The 24,747-nt window shown below is 41.4% G+C and overlaps 1 protein-coding gene across 4 annotated transcripts in view; it reads right to left on the bottom strand.

The window, feature by feature from the left end:
* The window catches only part of CEP128 (centrosomal protein 128), a 188,918-nt gene that overhangs the window by 141,161 nt on the left and 23,010 nt on the right, over positions 1-24,747 (bottom strand). For all 4 annotated transcript variants that reach the window (XM_063439720.1, XM_063439721.1, XM_063439719.1 and 1 more), the window contains exons 2-7: positions 15,358-15,520; positions 12,660-12,746; positions 2,304-2,424; positions 1,250-1,377; positions 790-881; positions 160-232 (exon numbers count right to left, since the gene is read on the bottom strand). In XM_063439720.1, the coding sequence (XP_063295790.1) occupies positions 160-232; positions 790-881; positions 1,250-1,377; positions 2,304-2,424; positions 12,660-12,746; positions 15,358-15,504 (648 nt within the window). In that variant the 5' untranslated portion in view covers positions 15,505-15,520. The remainder of the gene's footprint in view (positions 1-159; positions 233-789; positions 882-1,249; positions 1,378-2,303; positions 2,425-12,659; positions 12,747-15,357; positions 15,521-24,747) is intronic.

Genomic DNA, 24,747 nt, shown 5'->3' on the forward strand with positions numbered 1-24,747 from the left:
AGAGGACGATAATTAAAACAAAACTGGTAGTCGAAACAAAAAGAAAAAATAAAATAATAAAATACAAGCATACAGTATTACACGGCTTCTGGCAAAAGCACATGTGTGCAGTTGTGGGGGTCTGACAGGTGTGCTATATTCAGCCCTGCTGATTCTCACCGTTTCCTCCTGCTGGGATGAATTCAGTCGTGCATTTAATTCCTCCAGTGTTTTCTTAATCTCTGCATCCGTTCTGTAGCAAATGAAAAAAAAAAAGACAGCAATAAGCTCAGTATAAAAATGAGTATTTTGGAGAGCAATGGTTTCACAATAGAATAGGTTTTTAGTTTGATTTATTACAAATTAAAAGAACAGTTATTAAATTTAGCATATGTTCTTAGTATTGCTTGTTTTCCTCTTTGTAACATTAATACAATGTTCTTTGCAGCTAAGGAATTTTTTTATATAAAAATTTGCCATTTCTCAGGACAAAGTACATAGGTAGAGAGCAGATCAAAAGAAGGGGCTTTATCAAAGTTTAATTATTTTAAATGACCATTCCCCACCATCTGCCAAAGTCACAAAGTGTGTCAGCACTGATGGTGTAGTAAATACAACCACAAATAAGGTTACATCAGTTACAGTATATCCCATATTCTACACAGAATGTCTGGCAGGTTATAACTGCACTGCCAGATCTGTGTTATTCCTGATTAACATCTGTAAAGACGTGGAAATGTGAGTTTTTGTATAAGTGGCCTTTTCTATCCCCATTACATCAGACATCGAAGAATTTACTAAATGCTTCACCTGTTTCTCCGAGAAGATTCTCTGTTCAAGTCATCTGCCAGACGCACCTGATCGCTACTTAGATCCCTCACAGTCTGGTGCAGGGAGTGCAACTGTAAAAAAGTAAGCACTCGGTTAATCATCTCTCATACAAGTACTGAATGACTCAGTTATGCCAACTCTCAGATTGCCACTGCATCGAGCATTATCTCTGCAAATTAACTTGCTGCACAGGTCGGCCAAGGGAAGAGTGCTTTGCACATCTAAAGCTGTGGGGGCAGCGTTGTATACCAAGGGAGGCTGGAGCCACTTTGAACAGCAAGCACAGCACAATGGCACATAGGGGCCTCAAACCAGCTGGAAAATGACCATTGGATCATACTCTCAGGAGGGATAGAAACGCTTCATACACCTCTAATAGTGTAGAGAATGAGGGAAAAGCTTATCCATGGTCACTCATAGAAACCCTTTGTCTACTCACAGGTTTAGAATGATTGGCATCATCAACAAATCGCACACTGGCTGAGCGAGACCGGCGGCGATGCGTGACACCCAAATCTCTGTAGTCCCTGAGGGGGGATGTCGGCTGAAAACGTCTGTTACCCCCTTCTAAGGAAGAAAAAATAGATAATATGCTTACACGGTTTCATTTTTGCATTAGCAAACAGCACATGGAAGCATTTCAAAATACTGTCAGACACAGCAGAAATTATACAACAAAAAGAGCCTTGCACATACTTGCATGACTAATTTAGCCATATTTATTCAAAAGCAATGAGGACTGAAACAAACTACACAAGTTAATGAAAACGACTGGTTAAGGAGACATTTCTCTTTTTGTTTTAAAAAAATAAAGTTTTATTGGTTTTTGGAATACAAGAGGAGATTCTTGTTTTATTTTCTCACACTTCATTGTCCATTTTTGTATCGAATGAGCACAACTCCAGAAAAGGCAAATTAGTAAACTACTGATGTTCCTACAACAAACATGGAGCACATAGACAAATTACACACAGGAAAAGGAGTTCTTTAGTGGTTGTCATGCAGGAAGAGAAGTGAATATCCTCTTTGGTTGACGTTTTCCATTTGTTTCCGCTTAGTGAACACGATAATGACAATACATTTCCCAGCCAGCAGGTACTGTGAGCGCCCATCATATCACAGCAAAATAGCATTTATTCGCTTCGTATGGGATTTAACAGCCGGGTATATTTCTAAATCTCAGAATAAGATTTGAGCTTGTCCTGAATGCAGGATTTAGAAATCATGTTATAATAGACTGTCACCATACCTGACTCCCATGTTCTATCTGGCAACAATCAATGACTTAGTTCTAATCTGCTGACTCAAAATTAAGTTATGGTGTCAAAGTATAATATATGTATAGTTTACTTCTTGAGCAAATCTGCATCTCTCCATTCTAGTGTGTGACAGGTTTAGGATCTGCAGACTAGAACACTGATTACTCATTGGAACCTTTGAAAAGATTTCCTTTGTTAGTTTCTATGTTACCAGCTACAAGTCTTGGAACTGACCTGCTCCCGTTTCTAGGTCACTGGCACATAAGCTGGACAAAGATGCACTTCTTGCCCCCGAGAGACGCGACATACGCTGGCTTCTTAGCTGGTCAATTGACTGTTCCAGGGTCTCTTTCAGCTAGATGAAAAAGGAGACAGAGCAAAAAATATATAATTAATAGTTAAAAATAACTAAAAAAAAAAAAAAAGACCTCTTACTGGGTCACCTGGGTGTTTAGGTGCATAGACTATGAGGGTTGCATGACATTTACTATCTCTTTTTATCATGGCCCAAATGTATTCAAATAAAAACTTCAGTAAAGCTAGTTTTAAAAATAGATATATTGATCGAATGGTAAACCATGAATTGCTGAGAACATCATCAATTGAGGACATTTCTTTTCATTTACTTTAGGGAACAGTCACAAAAAGCATACCCATGACGGGATGTCACTTGCAGCCCATGAACCAAAACTACCAAGCAAAGAGAGTAGAGAAAGCATGGCAGCATTCATCAACCATTAAAACCAGCTAACAAGCACCAAAATACTACAGTGTGTGCATGAATACATGTATAGAACACCAACATCACTAGCTACAATGTATAGACCTACTGTCACAAAGCATCAATGGGGACATCCACTGACCAATTATACTACCAGCTACCAAGCACCAAAATACTACAGTGTGTGCATGAATACATGTATAGAACACCAACATCACTAGCTACAATGTATAGACGTACTGTCACAAAGCATCAATGGGGACATCCACTGACCATTTATACTACCAGCTACCAAGCACCAAAATACTACAGTGTGTGCATGAATACATGTATAGAACACCAACATCACTAGCTACAATGTACAGACCTACTGTCACAAAGCATCAATGGGGACATCCACTGACCAATTATACTACCAGCTACCAAGCACCAAAATACTACAGTGTGTGCATGAATACATGTATAGAACACCAACATCACTAGCTACAATGTATAGACCTACTGTCACAAAGCATCAATGGGGACATCCACTGACCATTTATACTACCAGCTACCAAGCACCAAAATACTACAGTGTGTGCATGAATACATGTATAGAACACCAACATCACTAGCTACAATGTATAGACCTACTGTCACAAAGCATCAATGGGGACATCCACTGACCATTTATACTACCAGCTACCAAGCACCAAAATACTACAGTGTGTGCATGAATACATGTATAGAACACCAACATCACTAGCTACAATGTATAGACCTACTGTCACAAAGCATCAATGGGGACATCCACTGACCAATTATACTACCAGCTACCAAGCACCAAAATACTACAGTGTGTGCATGAATACATGCATAGAACACCAACATCACTAGCTACAATGTATAGACCTACTGTCACAAAGCATCAATGGGGACATCCACTGACCATTTATACTACCAGCTACCAAGCACCAAAATACTACAGTGTGTGCATGAATACATGTATAGAACACCAACATCACTAGCTACAATGTACAGACCTACTGTCACAAAGCATCAATGGGGACATCCACTGACCAATTATACTACCAGCTACCAAGCACCAAAATACTACAGTGTGTGCATGAATACATGTATAGAACACCAACATCACTAGCTACAATGTACAGACCTACTGTCACAAAGCATCAATGGGGACATCCACTGACCATTTATACTACCAGCTACCAAGCACCAAAATACTACAGTGTGTGCATGAATACATGTATAGAACACCAACATCACTAGCTACAATGTACAGACGTACTGTCACAAAGCATCAATGGGGACATCCACTGACCAATTATACTACCAGCTACCAAGCACCAAAATACTACAGTGTGTGCATGAATACATGTATAGAACACCAACATCACTAGCTACAATGTATAGACCTACTGTCACAAAGCATCAATGGGGACATCCACTGACCATTTATACTACCAGCTACCAAGCACCAACATACTACAGTGTGTGCATGAATACATGTATAGAACACCAACATCACTAGCTACAATGTACAGACCTACTGTCACAAAGCATCAATGGGGACATCCACTGACCATTTATACTACCAGCTACCAAGCACCAAAATACTACAGTGTGTGCATGAATACATGTATAGAACACCAACATCACTAGCTACAATGTACAGACGTACTGTCACAAAGCATCAATGGGGACATCCACTGACCAATTATACTACCAGCTACCAAGCACCAAAATACTACAGTGTGTGCATGAATACATGTATAGAACACCAACATCACTAGCTACAATGTACAGACGTACTGTCACAAAGCATCAATGGGGACATCCACTGACCAATTATACTACCAGCTACCAAGCACCAAAATACTACAGTGTCTGCATGAATACATGCATAAAACACCAACATCACTAGCTACAATGTATAGACCTACTGTCACAAAGCATCAATGGGGACATCCACTGACCATTTATACTACCAGCTACCAAGCACCAAAATACTACAGTGTGTGCATGAATACATGTATAGAACACCAACATCACTAGCTACAATGTACAGACGTACTGTCACAAAGCATCAATAGGGACATCATGAAGTATCCAGAAGGGCTCTTTCTTTACCGGCCCTGAATCTCATACCTCTTCCCTCTGTTAACCTTTACACTGGGGCGGGGCCTGACCATCATGGCCGCCGGACGTGTTTGCTGCGAGCTCCCTGCAACTGCCGCGGATTACCACACCACTAAACGGAATGCCGACCCCAAAACTTACCCAGCCGGGTGCCGAACCGACTCTGAGGACAGGGGAGAGTTCCGACCCGAGCATGGAGACAAGCGCACCGGACCGCGGCCAGATACAGCTCCAGCGGCCTACACACCTGCACACCAGGCGAGTCCAACGGAGGGTGGAAACGGCCGTTCCTCCAGCCGGGGACCGCGGGTAATGCACAAACCACCTGTTCCCCCCCCCCCCCGGACCGGCGGGGGTTATCCCGGTCCACACAGCATGCATGGCAATCTTCCAGACACTACGTCACACAGACAGCCCGAGCAAGGCCCACGAGGCACATCTAAGATGGCCGCCAGCCGGGAAAAGCTACAGCCACAAGCAAGCCAGGGAACTCAGGAGTGGCTGATCTCTTTTAATGCCAGATTTGAGGCAATGTGCCAGGACTTTTGGGAGCGACTTGCCCACAGACCCCAGGTGACACTGACCCCTACTATTTCAAGGCCCCAAAATGCCCCTACAGCGATTACCTTACCGCCTCACTCAGAGCTCACCCTAAAGCAGGGTACACCCCTATCCGCACGAGGGAAGGGAAATGCCGGACTCCATGCTGGCTCTTCTTCCAAGCCGGGGACCCAAGTGGTGGTAACCCCCCCCCCCACAGCCATCCATACACCCCAGGGGAGGTCCGCAACACGACTGACCCAGGGGCCCACGATCCTGGTGAAGGGATCAATGGAATGCAGGCGTGGGTGCCCGGGCCTTGGGCCGAAGACGCAAGAAGTGTGGACCGCGCGGTCCCTCAAGCCGTCGGCAGGACAGTGCACCTACCCCCATCAAACAGGTCGCCTGGAGGGATGACGGGAGAACAGAGGTGCCGTGGCATAGACTGACCGTGGACACGCAGGGGCTACCACTCCAAGGAGTTGGCTGAAAGCCACACTCACGCAAAAGAAGGCTGCTCCGGGTGGCTGAGGCCCAGCGGCGGCCGCGGCTGCAACCCACTTCTCTTGCCTTGTTGCGTTTATGCCTGGTTATGTTTCTGGTTGCTGCTAGCTTAACTTACTCTCACTTGTTTTATAATAGGGCAGACCGTAAACGATTCACCTGTATACTTAGCCTACAAGAATGACTGCTAGAATAAGCAGGTTTTGTATTTAGCATGTAACGTTGCCCGCGCTGGTACTGTGAGAAACGGAGATTAAGTTATATCTGTCTGCTCCAAAGATACAATTTAGCCTAACTCGTTGGAATAAGCATTATTCATTTACTTTATTTTATTATCCTGTTTAGCTATGAACATCGACTTGTATATGAAGCCTGTCTACACTACTTTGATTACTCTTGTTTCTTATCCAAGCTTGTATCACTCTGTTTATTTGAATGTTTCACAAAAAAAAAAAAAAAAACATGGCAATCTTTCTTTGAGGTGCATTGCACACCATCTTGATATTATTTTCTCATGTGACCCCCTCAATGCCTCCTTTTTCTCTTATGTATCCCATGATGTATATGCCATAATAAAAGAAAGATTTACCAAAAAAAAAAAAAAAAAACTTTACACTGGCTTCCTGTGTTATTCAGGAAAAAATTCAAAACCCTAGTCTTTACCTACAAAACCATGGAGGACCTCCGCGGACCTCCGCTCAAACAATTTGATCTTTTTTACTCCTTTTATTAGTCTTCCTCATTTGTCTTTTTTCTCTCTCTCTTTGTTTATTCCCTTTTATGATCTCCATAGCTGTACTTTCTGTGTTTTGTTGAATGATATAATTTGTATATGATTTATCCTGGTGTAGGTGTCTCCAACAACTGTGCAAGTTAATAAAAAAAAAAAAGCGCACACCTCTTAATTGAATCCAGAACTACATATCTTGACTAAACTGATAGAATCGAGTATTATCACCTCCACTCTGCAAAAATATGCTGTCTATTAGTCTTGCACCCTGATGCCCTAAATAGCATCCACAGGAGTTCTCCAGGGTTGCCTCGTGATTCTGTAATCCACTCTCAGAATATCCAACAGTTTTACATCCTCTATGAAATCCCTGGAAACCCATTTCCTAAGGAAAATTTATCAACTATGCTACCGCCATTACAGTTCATTCCATTTCAACAAATCGTATACTCATAGTGTGGTCTAACACTTTTCACATTCTTAATTTACTATTTCCATATGTTACAAATTTAGGTAAATAAAATAGTCATCAGCCTACAAGTTCTCTTTTCTTTGGGTACATTTCACGTTTGCCTTCTGTGTAATTATTCCCCATTCCATTTAGACTATAAGCTTTCTTTTCAGCATGGTTATCATCATCCCATGTTCCTTTTTACCCACATTGTTTGTTCACAAGCACTTATATGTATCATTTAACTATAATGGATTATGCTGGCTCAGTATATTTATAAAATAAGATTCAAACTTTTGCATATAATAATAATTTAAAAAATACAAAAAAAAATAAAAAATTAAATTATTGTTGCCCAATTTGCAGATCATTCATTTCTTGCTGGAACAGTTTCCAACTGTATGAATTAGTCAAATTGGTCTCTGAAAATAAAACTCAAAGAAGCCCTTACAGAACATAACAATGATTTTTTTATTTTAGTTTTTATTCCACCTAACCATTTCGGAGTCTTTTAATCTGCTTTATCGTGGATCTATGCTCAAGACCATATTACAAAACAGGTTATGCTTAAAACCGTGCACTTGTATCTGAATATTTGTTGCAATAGCGGAACTGGATTACGATAAAACATACTTTTGTTCCGCTATTCACAAAAGGAAAATTGGTTGGCAACTAGGTTAATGTCTCCAAGTTTACATATTTGCAGACATGATGTGTTTGATTTAAAAAATAAATGAATTAAAAAAAGAAGTTGAACTGCGGCAATCCATTGTTTTCTGCCCTTTAAAAGTAGCACCCTAAATCGCCAATTATGATTGTTCTCTTGGCTGCATGGGAATACAATGTAATATACAAATAAAATATAAAAAGAAAGGTGCCTCTTTCACTCACAGCATGGAAAATGTGGGAGTGTAGAAAAGAAACACCAAAATCCCTTGTTATCAAGATGTGAACTGCCCCCAAAGGTCCTCCTAAACCCACAAGTCACATGCAGTTACCTAACCATGCAAACAGTCCCACAGAGGTCCCTTTCTCCTTCCACAATGTTTGGGGGCTTACTTAGTGAAGGAATCCCCCGGATCCATTTCTAATCAAAGAAGAATAGATGTATGATCCCCAATCACATGATCAACTCCAGTGGAACAGAGAATCATTTGATAATTCCATGTTATTAATCATGAAATAATTGGCTTAGCTATTCCGGCCAATTATAACACTGGTAATTTTACATTATTGAGAAACATGCAGTCAGCATGCCTGTTCTATTTTTTTTTTTATTTGTATTCTTTATTAGACGGCTTACGGGTATTCAGAACGATTACTACGGTGTGGGTTTTTTTTTGTCTCTCTAATATTGCTGTTCATCACTACGAAGAATTTCAGTCAATTTGTCCTGCTAAGCTAGAGCTTTGGAAATAACCATCATAGTGTAATAAGTAGAGTTATGTTTCTACCATTCAGTGCATTCAATTCCCACTCGTCTTTAACAGAAAATGCTAAATGAGTAGTGATGCAGAATGTTTGCACCTACAGCCCTGATATAGCCAGAAGAGGAGATTTGTCACAGAGTATATTTGCTGTGTGACCTTACAGCAAAAATGGGAGATCTAAACACAAAATGCTGAGAGGGCTAATTCCATATCCTTCTCTTAAACTTCACCGTGTGATATTTCTGTTAGCTGATGTATGTAACTGGCTGATAAAAGACCATGGGCTTTATTGACTAAACTGAGAACTGGCGAGCAAACATAACATTATTAGGCAAAAATAGCTGAGCTGAAAATATAACTAGGGTTATTTTTTTTTTTATTCTTTATTTTGTGCATAGTTTGACAACAGGCTTGTAGAGCCACGACAGCATCTACAAGTATTTTCTTAACATTTCAAATCGTGACAGTTTAGACGGCACAGTTTTATATTATATGAAGATAGCAAGCTATTAAACGTAATTTTTTTTTGGTATACCACGCTGAGCTAAACCTGCATATGTCAGTGCTAGGTGCGCTTAAGGTATGGAACAGGTTATTCGGTTAAGTGTATGCCTCTGTAGCGTATCAAGATTAGTAAACGAAGAAATAACTAATAAACAAACATTTATAGTACGTGCTTGTCTGGCCACAATGGCATCTACAACAATTATTGGTGAGTACCAGTATGGCATTTCGAGTGACAACACATTTTTGTTTGTGTGAGGTAATATTGTGAAGAAACATGTCGTATAACATAAGAAAACTTAATCATGCTGTAGGTGTCATCTGAGTTAACGCCGGTACATACGTCAGATAGCATGGTATTGGCTGCGTCTCAAGTGTTAATGAAAGCATGGTATAGGCAGCTTGCGTTGTACAGGACACAGTATAAACAGTGGTAAAAATACAATTATGAATTTGCCCCATTCTTCGAGCTAGGCCTGTATGTCTTAGGTTTGAGGTTAAACTAGTATCTGTAGGCATAGGCGGCATGTAGTGTGGAAAGGCTATGTTCTAATAGCAAGATCTCTGCTGTGTGTGTTAACCATAAAATGCCTGTGAGCACTGAACATATGCATTGAGATGTAGAGACAATGGCCTGACATTCATATGTGCCATGGGCATGTGTAGCAACAGGCTTTTTTTTAAAATACATGGCGTACGTGAGGGGTTATGGCGGACTCCGTGGGCTCCTGGGTTGATGATGAAATAATAGTAAAGTTAAAAATACCTAAGCTGTGTTGTGCCTCAGAACTACATGTTATGACAGGCCCGCTGGTTAGGACATGGTGTATGCTGGAATGATACAGCTACTGTATAGGTACACAACTAGGGTTAATTTACTGAACTGGGAACTGAAGATATAACAAAGGTATTGCCAGTCTAGTGCAATAAAATTTGCCCAGAGTTAATTTCCCTAACAATGTTGTCTATTATTTGCGGTTATTTCACGTCTCACAATAGCTTATACATTGTAACTTCACATGTGTTTAAAGGTTTAAAGGAACAATACAGTATTAGCACTATAAAGAAAAAGGTTATTCACAAATGTGAGAATTCAAAGTAAATTTGAAATGTGAGACCAGAGTAGTTAAACTGAATGCACAGCTGACTTGGACAAATGTTTCCAATTTGGATATTTTGACCATAAATGTGAAATAATTTTTGAGTTTTCACTTTAGTAAATAGCCCAACATGTAATTGTAACACTATAGCGTACCCCTACCTATGTAGGTGCTGATCTGTCCGAGGTAAGGTTTACTTTCCATATACTACACGGCGCGCTGGTCTCAATGCTGACGCTATGCCTCCTCAGCAGAGATCATCAGATTGATGATCTCAGCCAATCCGATGGTTTCCCATAAGGGAAAAACCATCTGATAAGACCAACTGATTGAATAGCCGAGTTTAACTCAGCTATTAGAACTGTAGTGTCCCTAATGGCTGTCGGGAATAGAGCCAGTAGAGGCATTTAAACATTGCAGTTCCTGTAAAATGGCAATGTTTCAGTTGCAGGATTAAACAGGCAATGGCATCAAGACCACTTCCTTGTGATGAAGTGGTTTGGGAGTCTATAGAGTCCCTTTAAAAATACAAAAAAAGTGTGTCCATTCATTCAAATCATACAAGATTAACTTTATCCACAAAGCAGGTTTCATGTGAGTGGTAGTGAATGTCAAGGGAGCATGTCAAGCCTGGTCCACAGTCCGTGTTTAGATCTGACCAAAGGCACACACATCTTTATGTACTTAAAAATATTTTTAAGGAGTTTACAATGAAATAATTTGACGTCAGACAAGGATACGTCATAGTGGCATTGCAAAACGTAGTATGCAATAGCCCAAAATGAAGCAATAGCAAAGTTTGAGAACATTTCTAATGAGGCTATTTTAGACAGAAATTATTCACTGCCCTCTTAATTCTCAATAACTCCCAGTTTAGTGAATAAATCCCTCTATAATGACTTCGTCCTGCAGCTTTGCCGGATCCCTGGCTCATACTAGCACGTGGCCGGGATTTGAAGGAAGTAATTTCCTACACAATACATTATATTCAGATTGTTTGGCATTAGCTGATAAATTGTAATTACTAAAATCTATGTTTTAACCCCATAGCCACTAATTACATTTCACAATACATTGCAGCCTCTAAACACAGTGTGTCTCGGCATGAAATTTACTCATTATTCAACATCATCAGCTGTACATTGCCCTGAGGAGGCTTAAAGAGCAGGACAATCCGTTTTCATAATTATTTCAAACAACACTATCATGACTATATTACATTGTCAATGATCATTTAGGGGTTAAATACAGAGGTTGCTATTTGAGCGCTTGTTGGGCCTTTTCTTTGTATCAGGAAGATCAGTAAAGCAAGCTGTTGTGTCAGCGTTCCAGATACAACTAGGACTGCCTGATGCCCCCATGTTTTCTTTGTCAAGTTTCATACATTCACATTATTGCAGCTATATAACATGTATGTGTGATAGGAGTCCAGAAAAACATGGCAGACGTGGTAACCCTATGCACAACTAAATAAAGTAGACATTAATGTTTCTTTTGTCTTATTTCTAACCATTCTTATTTTTAATCAAGCAGTTAGTAGATTAATGGAACACTGGACTGTAATGTGTTATTACATGTATAAACACTTAACACGATCTTGAGCACTTTCTATTAACTTTGTGAAAATAGCTTCATTCATGTTTTGCAATGAATGAAACTAATCTCAGCAATATCTGTCATGCATGTGCAGGGCTACTATGAAGCTCTTCATTGGAAGCCGTACATAAACTGTTTTGCATCGGTTTCTCTAGGAAATGTGAGACAAGTAGATTGGAGTCAAGTTTCAAGTGGTTTTGTGCAAAAATAAATAATGTTAATTTATGCGTGATACTATATTGAATGCATTATTCTACCTTACGGGGCATCAAATTTGCCTTTATGAAAGAGATTATCTCTGTATAATAATATCTCCTTTTAGCACACTGTGTTACAGCCTGTTTTAATTTTTTTGCTGGTATCTCGACACAATAATGGCTCTTTTCAGCTCACTATGTTACAGTCTGGTATATTAATACGCAGGTATGTCTATCTATAATAGCAGCGCCTCGCAGTACACGCTGTTATAGTCTCCCAGTGGGCAGATTAGCCAGTATCTTGTCTCACTTCCTACTCAGCCAATTATACCCGATAATTACAGGCTTGATGCATAAAAAGGAAGCTTATTTTTCATCAGCTCTCTAGCCCTGTTAATTATTCTCCGAGGAGGGCAGCCCAATGTGGGCAGTTCACACTTTCACAGACAGTGACAAGATTCAGCTTGGGAGCTCGGGTAAGGTGGAATAAAGCACTTGAAAAATCAAACGTACGGGACATATTTATTGAAGGTGACATGAAGAGAAGAGGAAGATTACCGAGAAGCATCGTGATAATGATTAGGTTTAGCAGCTTGCTTATTGAAGTACTGCACATGGATTTTTAGAGCACTAACTATTCAGGACAATGAAAATCGCATCAATTCCCCAAGAGCTTACAGTTTCAATAGCTTCCGTCTGATCATTGCTGTACTCTTTGTACTGTCCGAGCATCTCATCAACTTTTCTCAGATTTCGACTGGTGTCCTACAAATGAAACAATGTCAGAAAAGTTATACACATAAAATGTTTTAAATAAATGTGTTATAATGTTATAAATATGCAGACAAACATATAGGCCTCTGGAAGATTAGGCAACTTCTTAAAATTTCTTGTAAATTCGAGAGAGAATGCACACCAGAAACCAACAAGTAGAATAATAAACAATAAAGTCTTACCAGAAATTCCACAAGCCTAATAGGGCGGAAGCACGAATGCATTAAAAGAAACCCCAACGTTTCGGCACCAACCGGCTGCCTTTATCAAAGGCGTTTAAACGCAAAGTTTCGGCACCAACCAGCTGCCTTTATCAAGGGCGGTTAAACCCAACGTTTTGGCAACGTTTAAACGCCCTTGATAAAGGCAGCCGGTTGATGCCGAAACTTTGTTTTTTTTTTCTGCATTCGTGTTTCCGCCCTATTAGGCTTGTGGAATTTCTGGTAAAACTTTATTGTTTATTATTCTACTTTTTGTCTGTGTATTATCACCTATTGTTGTAATATATGTGTTTGAACCAAGTGTTGGTCTATTAAACCCAGATAGAGACTTTATTTTGGTTTCTGGTGTGCATTCTCTCGAATTTATTATTGTTTATTTTGGTATTTGAGGGGATACCGGTGAAGAATAGCACCCAGGTGTATATTAATAGTATTGATAATTAGTTTCTCCATACTTTGTTCATTCTAAAATTTCTTGTAACATGAGGCATTTTTACATAACACCTAAAACTTGTACAAGCATTATAAGCAAAGTATAATATAAAATAGTGTTAACGATAATAGACTGCCCTTATAAATACAAGTTCAGAGTAAATTTCAAACTTAAAAAGTCACTCCAGACGCCAAAACAACTTTACCTTGCTGAAAAGCTTTATATGTGGAGTGGGTTGTATTTTTTCATTTTGCAAAAAGTGCAGATTTCAACAGAAATTGTCACTTTTATAAATTAACCTGGTTACACCCCATTGGCTTTCAAGCTGGACAGCAGGTAATGTTACTTCCGGTTTTCATTAGCTCAATGCAGCTGACTTAAAGAGCCAGCTATTGCCCAGAGCACCTGACTTACAAAGACTTCTCATTGAGCTGCATTGGGAAATCTGTGATTGGACAGTCACAGAAAGTCTGGGCAGGGTTAGAAGGGGAGAGCTTGCAAAGGCTGCAGACAAGAGATCTCCAGGTATTGCAAGCTGATTTTAGATATATCCCTAATGCAACAAATACAAAATGAAATGCAAGGAAGTTTTCTTTTTTGGGGGTATATCTACTTAACAGTGACTTGATTTCTATTTATTTTGTATTTGGGCAGTGGAGTGTCCCTTTAAGGTACAACAGTCAAATTGAAAACAGAACTAAATTAGGGAATTTATTACATTCGCTATTTTGGCTGACATCTTGTAAGTGCATGAGCAACGTGTGGCCAAGTCTCCGTTTAACTCCAACTCTCGTGAATTTGTCTGCTTGATATAATGATCAGGTATAGGTTCTAGAAGTAGTGTGCACAGCACCTGGTGTTGGCAAAAAAACGAATAAGCTTTGTGTTCCACACATTGACAGCAACCGTCAGGCAACCCATACAACAGCCAGACACAGCACAGAATGTCTGCTACGTTTAAACATGAACCGCTTACAGTGTGTGATTACAAATGTAATACTGGTATAGGTTTCCATGTATGGCATTAGGCCAAAAATAAGGTTTTCATTAAATGTAAGATATAGACAAGCTCAATGGTTCGGAAGGAGTACTCGGGAATATGTTGCTACGATATAAATAATTAACACACTGACAATTTTTTTATTTTATTTTTTTAAATACAAGAGCAAGAGTGTTAAATTAAAAAGTAAAAACAATCTGTTGTTAAAAAAAAAAACAGAACAGAGCAAACTGTATATGCTGTGTTCAAGATTGATTTATTTTTTAATTTGTTATAAGTTGTGTATGTTTTAATAAGATATTTAAACTTCAGTTTCTGATTGAAAATTCGAAACATTACAGTTTTAAAATGTACACATTAAATCCCTCTTTCCAGCTGCATTCTCGATGTTTACCTTTCAGGTGTGGGATGCTTGGTAACAATGTTTAAGAAAACAGAAACGTAAACTATCCATAGCAGTAGCGGGACTTGAAGAACCAATAAGAATAAATTAGAAAATCCAATGACAGTTCTAAACGGCATAATGCAATATGCATAAGAAACATTGACAGAATGTGGAGCGGCAGACTCGGCTCTAACACCCAAATGTTTAAGAATTATACTGCATTATCGGCATCTCAAAAGGACATTACAAACACTCAAATCCTAAAACTAAAGGAAAACAAAGACTATGATGTTAGACTGCCCGAGTAGAAAACTCAGAGAGCAAAGATATAAGGTCTTCAACAAAGACACGGTCTGGGTATTTGAGGAATGATTCCTAGAATGTAACTCATTCCAGAGACTTTAAAATTGTAATATCTCTACCAGTGTATTTCTAATGATCCAATTTTATTTCACAAAGTTGCCAATACCGCTTGTGCTTTATGCGCATGGCACATAAAAAAAAACAAGCACACTTCCAAGGGACATCATGGGTCATTGCCCAGGCTGGCATTGCTGCGCTACCTGTAATGTGTTTGCCAAAGTGTGAATCTTCTCAGACACATCTCCAGCTCCTCGTGACCGAGTGTGGACGTGGGTGGCCCTCAGTGGTCCGCGTCTGCTTGCTCGGGTGCACAGGTGAGAGTCCGAATCACTGGATGAATTTGCCATGGGTGTGTGTTAACATCTGGAGTGGAAACACAAAGGATATTGTGAGATTTATGACAAGGGACATATTCATATATTATAGAAGTGCCATTCGGAATGCAGAGCTGGGCTAATTAACAGCATTATAGTAAGAGACAGATGAAAGAAATTGCACACATTAGGTTAAATCAAGCTGGCACCAGAGTACCACATAACTACAGAACATCTTACGACAAATAGCATCCGCAGAAATGTAAATGTATCACTGGTCGCATATAGGAGGAGTGAAACCTATTGCCAGAAGGACTGACATATGGGAGGATTCCTGACTGTAAATTGTGCACTGCTTTCCAGCCAATTAAGAAATATTTTGTGCCTGTTCCTCTGTTTGATCTTCCCTCTGACCCTCACCAAAGCAACAAGGGGGAAAAGTATTTAACGAGCGATCGTTTATGAATGGAACATCCATTAAATAGCCATTTTAGCAGGTTGTCCTATTGCTCTGGGCATCCGCTGAGCAGTATTTCCATTTGATTGAATTTAAACATGTGCCCTTGTGCCTGGCTGCCGGAGAGTTTCCCACCCCTTTGACTGTGGAGAGGGCAGAGAGACGCAAAGAGGTGTCTAGATGAGAAGTGTAATTGTTGGACTAATTGTATCAGAGGAATAAAAGGGTCATTTTAAAGCTACAGTGACAGATAATTATAGTTTAGCAGAGACAGCGGTAATGTGGGTATGAGAGCTATCCCTTGTGTGTTGCCCTAAGGCGACACTGTGCAACTTGTTCATAAAAACAAACACATTTTTTTTTAAAAAAGATGACATGTTTACAGTCTGATAAAAGCTGATCCAGAAACCCTTTCAATGCCGGATTGAGGTTACCTCGATGGAAAGTCATTATACTCGACTAAAGTTCATTTCATTTTAGCTCAGGTACAAATTGAGAGGGTTAAACTCACATGGTGTGTGCACACTTGCGGCATAACTTGTGTCAAGAAGCAGAACGAGGATAGTCAAAAAAAAAGTCGATCCATTTGTAGATCTACACTTCCCATGATGCTTTGTCCGTCTTAACATTCATCAGAGTTGTTGTGCTACAAAACCTTGTTTCTCTTTTGGCCATTTTTAGTTCAGCAACTATGCTGAGAATAAAATAAATACCCCATACACAGTTCTTAATGTCAAGCTGACCAAAGAGACATTCCAACCATGTGTGCGCTACTGCCAGCATTCTTTATGATTTGACGTTCTCAGCCATTCAACAGAGGATGTAGAAAGGTGCGCAGGGATCCTCAGTGCAGGTCACTTGATGTCATACCCTGGCACCTGACACAGACTAACAATTTTCAGTTTTATATATCTGATAACTGGTGCCTTTTAAAATGGGACCATATTACACTAAATTTTTTATGTACTAAACAATGATTCTGGAGAAGCTGAAAACAGACAAGCAAACTTTTTAGCTCTAAATGCCAGTTTGCAGGTTATGCTGCACTGGTCTTGAGGAAGAAAAGGGCTTAATATAAATTCAATGTTTTTCACCCAAATCACATATTCCAGTTTGTAGTTTTATTAGTTTAGCAGTATAGAGTACCCCCGTACTGCACATCATGTCCAGAATCTTACTATCAATCCTAGGTTTCACAGAAAACAGCGTCGCCACCAGTATTAATCCCGTACCCAATGTATAACAGTATCTCAAACACGAAAAGCAGTTGGACATTCATTTTTTTGTAGTTTTTGGTCATCGCTCCCAGCATTGAGTACAGAGACCCCATAAATGCCTTGGAGGTTGGAAAAAATTATAATTTAAATTTATGTTAAAAACAAAAAAAAAGGAAACAGGGGGGAGGGTGGGGGGTATAGACAAAAAGAAATAAAGAAAAAAGGAGAAGCGATGATAGAATGAAGATGCTTACAGAACCGTTCGAGCAGACACACGGCCCTGTGAATTAGAGCTGGCAGAATGTGACCAGAGGCCAGTCTGCAGCCACATTCATCAATCTCACACACTCCCAAATCTGTTTCTAATACAACTGCGATTCAGAGGGCCTGAACGGGCGAAGTCACGTTTCACCACAGCCTGGAGTGTGTTCGATAAAACTCATCACTCTGGGTTATCGAGCTGCCCAAATGCTAACAAAATGCACGACTTGCACACTGAAAGTTTTACAGCATTACACAATGTGCAATCACACTAGCCTTAGTATATTCTGAATGTAGGTTGGAGAGGTCTTGGGAAACAGCATCATGGATGTCATTGGTGATGTAATTAGTAAGACCTCAAGCAAGACATGCCAGACAGGCAGTACCCCAATGCTGTATTGGCTCACAAGAAGAAAATATAATTTTGCCACAATAACTCAAAGGCAAGACCAATACATTAGCATAATTTTAAATGAATAAGACAACGGAGCAACAATGTGAAGAAATGCTATAAACTATACATGAAGAAGTAACATTACACAGATATACACACAGCCAATGCAAACATCTGTCTTGTGATTTGTCTGCTAATGTGGACGACAAGATCACCTTCAAGTAGGAGTATATTTAATCTGCATATTGTCTTCTCAGAGTATCAAAATTATAGGAAATGTAAGGCTTAGAACTAAAGAGACAGGTTTCCATGGTGACCCAGAAACCGGACCAGGCGCCTAGAATTTTGTCTCTTTTACAGGGCCAAATAAATACAGGGGCTGTTGGAGCAACTGCTAGAACATTATGCTATTTAAAGGGACACTATAGTCACTTGAACAACTACAGTTTATTGCATTTGTTCTGGTGAGTAGAATCATTACCTTCAGGCTTTTTGCTGTAATCACTGTCTTTTCAGAGAAAATGCAGTGTTTACATTACAGCCTAGTGATAACTTCACTGGCCACTCCTCCAATGGCTGTTAGAGATCCTTCCTGGGTCATGGCTGCCTAAAATGCATCCAAACATTCAGTATCTCCTCCCTCTGCTTGCAGACACTGAACTTCCCTCATAGAGATTAATTGATTCAGTGTATCTCTATGAGGAGATGCTGATTGGCCAGGGCTTTGTTTGAATTGTGCTGGCTCTGCCCCTGATCTGCCTCTTTGTCAGTCTCAGCCAATCCTATGGGGAAGCACTGTGATTGGATCAGGCTACCACTTCTGATGATGTCAGCAAAGAGCTTGTTTTTTTTCTGAGTCAAACAGCATGCAGAGTTACAGCTTCAGGCTTGAATACAGTAAGATTTCTATATTTATGGAGGCATGAGAGGCCCAGGGGGGCTAGATGATGGTGTTAACAGTATAGGGTCAGGAATACATGTTTGTGTTCCTGACCCTATAGTGATCCTTTAATAAGCCCAGGAAGCCACAATAAAATGTACATTCACTATGCATGTAAGAATGTGAGAGGCTACTTTTTAAATTGTACTATAGTGTAATTAGGCTCAAAGTACAAATTTGACAGTGCAAAAACTGTGAACTTTGTGAGCACAATCCAGTGCTCATTCACCCACTACTGCATGGCTCGACAAATTCCAGATGTCAGGTTGCCATTGCGACTAGGAAATCAGTCCTGGCGTTTGGGATTTGTGAGCATATTCCCTCCAAGGCAGGCGGTCGGCTACCTGTTCTGCAGGCTGATGGCGAGGGAGCTGTGAGCTCCCTGCTCTGCTATCCAACGTGCCACTTAGTAATACAAGAGCCGGAATATGACGTTACCCCGGCCCTGGCATCACTAAGCGGCGCGCGAGGGAGCAGAGCAGGAAGATCACAGCTTCCTTGAAGCCCACAATACGGGCAGCCGCCTGCCCACCTTCACTGTCCCCCAGCCGACATCCCACTGGACCCCAGGGTAACCCGATCCACTACAGTTATCCCAAAGGTAAGGAGGCTGGGTGGAATAGAATTGCTTTAAGACAAATAATAATGTGTGAGTGTCTGTGTATGTGTGTATATGTCTGTCAGTGTGTGCGTGTGTTTAGATGACCACCCCCCCTCCAATCATATGGTGTTTATACTCACTTTTTTTTTTTACACCGTAGTGGCTGAGTGACGGCCAGTACAGGTATCACTAGACAGCAATGTAAACACTGCCTTTTCTCCGAAAAGGCAGTTTTTACATTGAAAAGCATGCAGGGACAGGCAATATACACCAAAACCATTACATTAGGCTGTAATAGTCATGTGACAATAGTGTCTCTTTAAGAATAGCATTTTTGTTGTTGCAAATAAAAGGTTTGTAAGTTTAAAAAAACCTGGCTCCTAACTTTTTTAGCTGGCTCCAAGATTCAAAACAAATCTTTCAAGCCCTGCACTTCTGCTTTTATTCACCTGATAATTATTAACATGAAAAAGAAAAAAACTAACCATAATTCAACCGTACGCAGATATATAAAAAAAAAAAATAACACTAACGGGAAAAGACTTCTGTTTAAGGTAATTAAACTTGTCAGATTTTTTTCCCATCTGTAGCTTTTTTTTGCATACTAAAAATTTTATTTAATATATGCAAAGCAACATATTTATGAAGTTTTCAACAGTTAAACAGAAATGTAAACATTGCCTTTTCTCAGACTATTGGCACAGTCACTTTGCCTCAAACCCACTACATTAGGTTTGAATGGGTCTGGTGCTTAGAGAGTCCCTTTAACTCATATATTAAAGGGTTACATCAACTGCCTGAGTCTGTATGTGCAGTGTTGTACTATGAAATGCTGCATGTACTGTGATTAACCCCTCTGCTGCCGGAGATACAAGTCCACCTCAAGCAGCATCTTTTGTGCATCAGTAGCTAGCCCAGAAAGTCAGTTTTAGCAATTTTCTTTCTTTCTTTCTTTATTTTGTAGGGTTGCTCTGACTGTAAAGGATGGGTTACTCTGACCCACAAAAGTGTTGTTTTGTTTTTATAAACCGTTTTTTTCCCCTTATGGTAACCTTTCGAAGAGCCAATTCTTCTTGGCTTTCAGTCTTGCATGTTTTCTGCGTCTGAATGTTTTGGGTTTATTTTTTTTGTAGATTTTACTTTATTGAAATTTTTTCCCAAGAAAGAATAGAGAAGAGAGGGAGCAAACAGGCTCCAATGAGAATATTAGCATTTCAACCAGTCACATATATGTGTTAAAGTTTAGGTTTATACAATCAAGAATTATCCGTGGTTATATATAGACCCCACTTAATGTGGGGGGGTGGGGGGGAGGAGATTACATGAAGAGCAAATATTCCAGTGTGAGGGTCCCAGACCTGCAGTTTGGTGCTTATCTGGAATGTAGCCACGTGCCTCACCACATTCCCGTATGTGATCCAGGGGTGTTTGGGTTCAATTTTGGTTCATTTGCATGGTGGTATCCCCATTAAGGGTTGATTAGTGCTAAAGTAATAGTAAGTGAAACAGGATGAAGAGAAGGGGAGTAGTTTAAGTATGTATGAGTGGGAGAAGGGGAGATGTAGGGGAATGTGTTAGCGGCTGATGTTGGCGAGGAGGGAAGCAAGATCATCCATCTGCTGGTCCCGCTCCAGTCACCTCGCCCCAGATAGCCTGACAGTAGCATCACCGCCGCCGTTCCCCATCCTGTCTGATATATATATATATATATAAAAACCATGGTCGCCAGCGTTCCACATGCTTGTCACTCATTCCCAACAGAGCAGCTAAGGTGGCTTCTGCAGCTCGGATATCCTCCACTTGTTCCAACTATTGTTCCCTGTCGGTAGCTACCAATTGTTTCCATAATACCTGTATCAGTGCTTTCGCCGCGTTGAGGTGGTGTCTGGTGATTGATTTCTTGTACTTCGAAATTGGTGTTGGCATGAGGTGTAGCAAGGCTTGTGTCTGAATGTTATACCTACATCACACACTTACACATCTATGCCAAGCTTGATTATTTCTGTTATTTTACATACTTTTAAGATACGAGACTGACTTCACCAGAAGTTTGTTGAATTATGATTTTAATTCTTACGGTTTTCAAGACACATGTGCATCTGTCATAACTCCGTTTCGCATATCTTCTACTATTCAAATGCCTCAAATAAAGACAGATTGGAGAATAAAAATATATATATATATTTTATTTTTATTTTTTTTAAAGAATATGCAAGGATTTAAAGCAACACTCCTTCTTAGAAGTTAAGAGCGTCCCGACTTTCTCAATTTATAAAGCTGCGAATTTCAAGAAAATACTACACTTTTATAACGTGTTTGTTTTGCCCCCACCCTTCTTCCTTTGAAGATTTTGTTTTGGTCGAGTCCAGAAGAGCCAGATGGAAAAATAATTATAATTTCGCTTGTATAAGTAAGCCGCGAGTTCCTAGAAGGTTTTTTATCTGTTCAAGTTGGTTTTACTTTTCCGTGTAAGCTTGCTACCTTGTGAGCAAAAGCAGTAGTTTGTTTATAAGCACTACGTGCTGTTTATACAATTCACCTTTTTTGTACTTTAAATTTGTGGTTAACACTTCGTTACTATATAGAATAACAGTTTTCGGTGTGATAATTAGTGTGAGTATCTTTTCCAGAGCAGTTCACCGGCAATTTAATGAGATAAATATAATAAGTCTATTTTTAATTATTCATGTAACTACTACATTTTGGTGGTAGAATTCAGGCAGGCATCACAAGACTAATTTAATTAGACAATGGAAACCCTACAATCCTACAAAAACTTTAGCAATCTCACGCTGGCAACGGACAATCACAACTCTGCATTCACACACATAACACACAAACATACCCTGTCTTCACACAATACACTCATGCACACAAATACACCCACCACACACACCTTGAAATCACATACTATTTTTACACACTAAACAAAACTGTAAGCACACACACGGACACGTCACAAATACAATCTGGTATTCCTAGAAACTGCCTCACTGTACAAGAATACTCTTTATTCAGTATACCTACACACAAATACACTGATAATCTACACCAGTGGTGCGAACCAGTGGCACGCCGTGCCCTCTCTGTGGGAATGCAGCCATAGGTTCGCCATCAATGCAGAGTAGGCACTTGCCTGCCCAAAACGGCAGGCACCTACTCTGCTCCCTACAATCCTTACCACCACCGGACCACCAGGGATGGCTGTGTGCCCCCCTCCTTCATCAAAGGTAAGAAGGAGGGAGGGGAGGATACAGATTTAGTATACCTTTTTTTTTTTACCACCCCTACCCCCCACACAGCACCCCTACCCCCCACACACACACACAGTAATCCTACCCCCCACAACCAGCACCCCTCCCCTCCCCCACAACCAGCACCCCTACCCCCCACACACACCACCCCTCCCCCCCCACACACACACACACCACCCCTACCCCCCCCACACACACACAGCACCCCTACCCCCCCACACACACACACACAGCACCCCTACCCCCCCACACACACAGCACCCCTACCCCCACACACAGACACCACCCCTACCCCCCACACACACACCACCCCTACCCCCCCCCCACACACACACACAGCACCCCTACCCCCACACACACACACACAGCACCCCTACCCCCCCCCCACACACACAGCACCCCTACCCCCCCACACACACAGCACCCTACCTCCCCACACACAGCACCCCTACCCCCCCCCCCACACACACACACAGCACCCCTACCCCCACACACACACACACAGCACCCCTACCCCCCCACACACACACACACACAGCACCCCTACCCCCCCCCACACACACACACAGCACCCCTACCCCCCCACACACACAGCACCCCTACCCCCCCACACACACAGCACCCCTACCCCCCCACACACACAGCACCCCTACCCCCCCCCCACACACAGCACCCCTACCCCCCCCCACACACAGCACCCCTACCCCCCCCCACACACACACAGCACCCCAACCCCCCCCACACACACACAGCACCCCTACCCCCCCCACACACACACACAGCACCCCTACCCCCCCCACACACACACACAGCACCCCTACCCCCCACACACACACAGCACCCCTACCCCCCCACACACAGCACCCCTACCCCCCCACACACACACACACACAGCACCCCTACCCCCCCCACACACACACAGCACCCCTACCCCCCACACACACACAGCACCCCTACCCCCCCCCCCCCACACACAGCACCCCTACCCCCCCACACACACACACAGCACCCCTACCCCACACACACACACACAGCACCCCTACCCCCCCCCACACACACACACCCAGCACCCCTACCCCCCACACACACACCCAGCACCCCTACCCCCCCCCCCCCCACACACACAGCACCCCTACCTCCCCCTCCCCACACAGCTCCTCTACCCCTCCCCACACACACACACACACACACACAGCAGTGGACTGTGTGTGTGTGTGTATGTATTCAGCAGTATTTGTGTGTGTACTCAGCAGTCTGTGTGTGTGTGTGTGTGTGTGTGTGTTCAGCAGTGTGTGTGTGTGTGTACTCAGCAGTCTGTGTGTATGTGTGTGTGTGTGTATTCAGCAGTCTGTGTGTGTGTGTATTCAGCAGTGTGTGTGTGTGTATTCCATTTGTTGGAGATATTTATATCATTATTTAAAATTTGTATAATTGAACTCTCTGTTGTTGTGTTCTTTTAAAACAAAAGTTGTTAATTAGTTCGGACAATTGTACGAATAGTTTTTTCTAAACTTAAACCTCAGTATTCAGGTTTAATTGCCGTGTTGGCACTTTGAGGAAAAAAAAGTTGTCATGTATTGCGGTTTGGGCACTCGGGCTCAAAAAGGTTTGCCATCACTGATCTACACCCTAGTTCCTCATAGCATGGCTGAATCTTCACTGGTGGTCCACAGCAATCCACATTAGGCACACGAGCAGTAGATTATTAAAGTGGAGGGGGGGGAGGCTTTACGCCCTAAGTGACACATGTGAGGGGGATGCATGCAGCAACCCTTTCCCGGCTTTGCATTGTCCTGTACTGTAGTGCAACCAAATGGTACAGAAGCAGAGTTAATTAAATACCCTCTGACCAGTCTATCAGCTCAGAGCATTCAGCTTGCACTGCGAGTGGAGCTCCCATCACAGTGCAAGCTGAATGATGGTGAAGCTGACAGACCAGGCAGAGGAGACTGAATATCCTGTATTTTTGCACGGCATGGCTATGGTACAATTAGGGTGAGAGCGGTTGAACAGCTGAAGGGAGGCACACACAACAGGGGTGAACAGTTAGAATGGGAAGGATGGACAAACAAAACTAAATAAATAAATAAATGGTGTGAAGATTATGCAGAGGGATGGGGAAGCGAGATGGATAACAAACAGGGAAGACATT

Source organism: Pelobates fuscus, chromosome 13, assembly GCF_036172605.1.
Source record: "Pelobates fuscus isolate aPelFus1 chromosome 13, aPelFus1.pri, whole genome shotgun sequence".
NCBI classification, from domain to species: domain Eukaryota; kingdom Metazoa; phylum Chordata; class Amphibia; order Anura; family Pelobatidae; genus Pelobates; species Pelobates fuscus.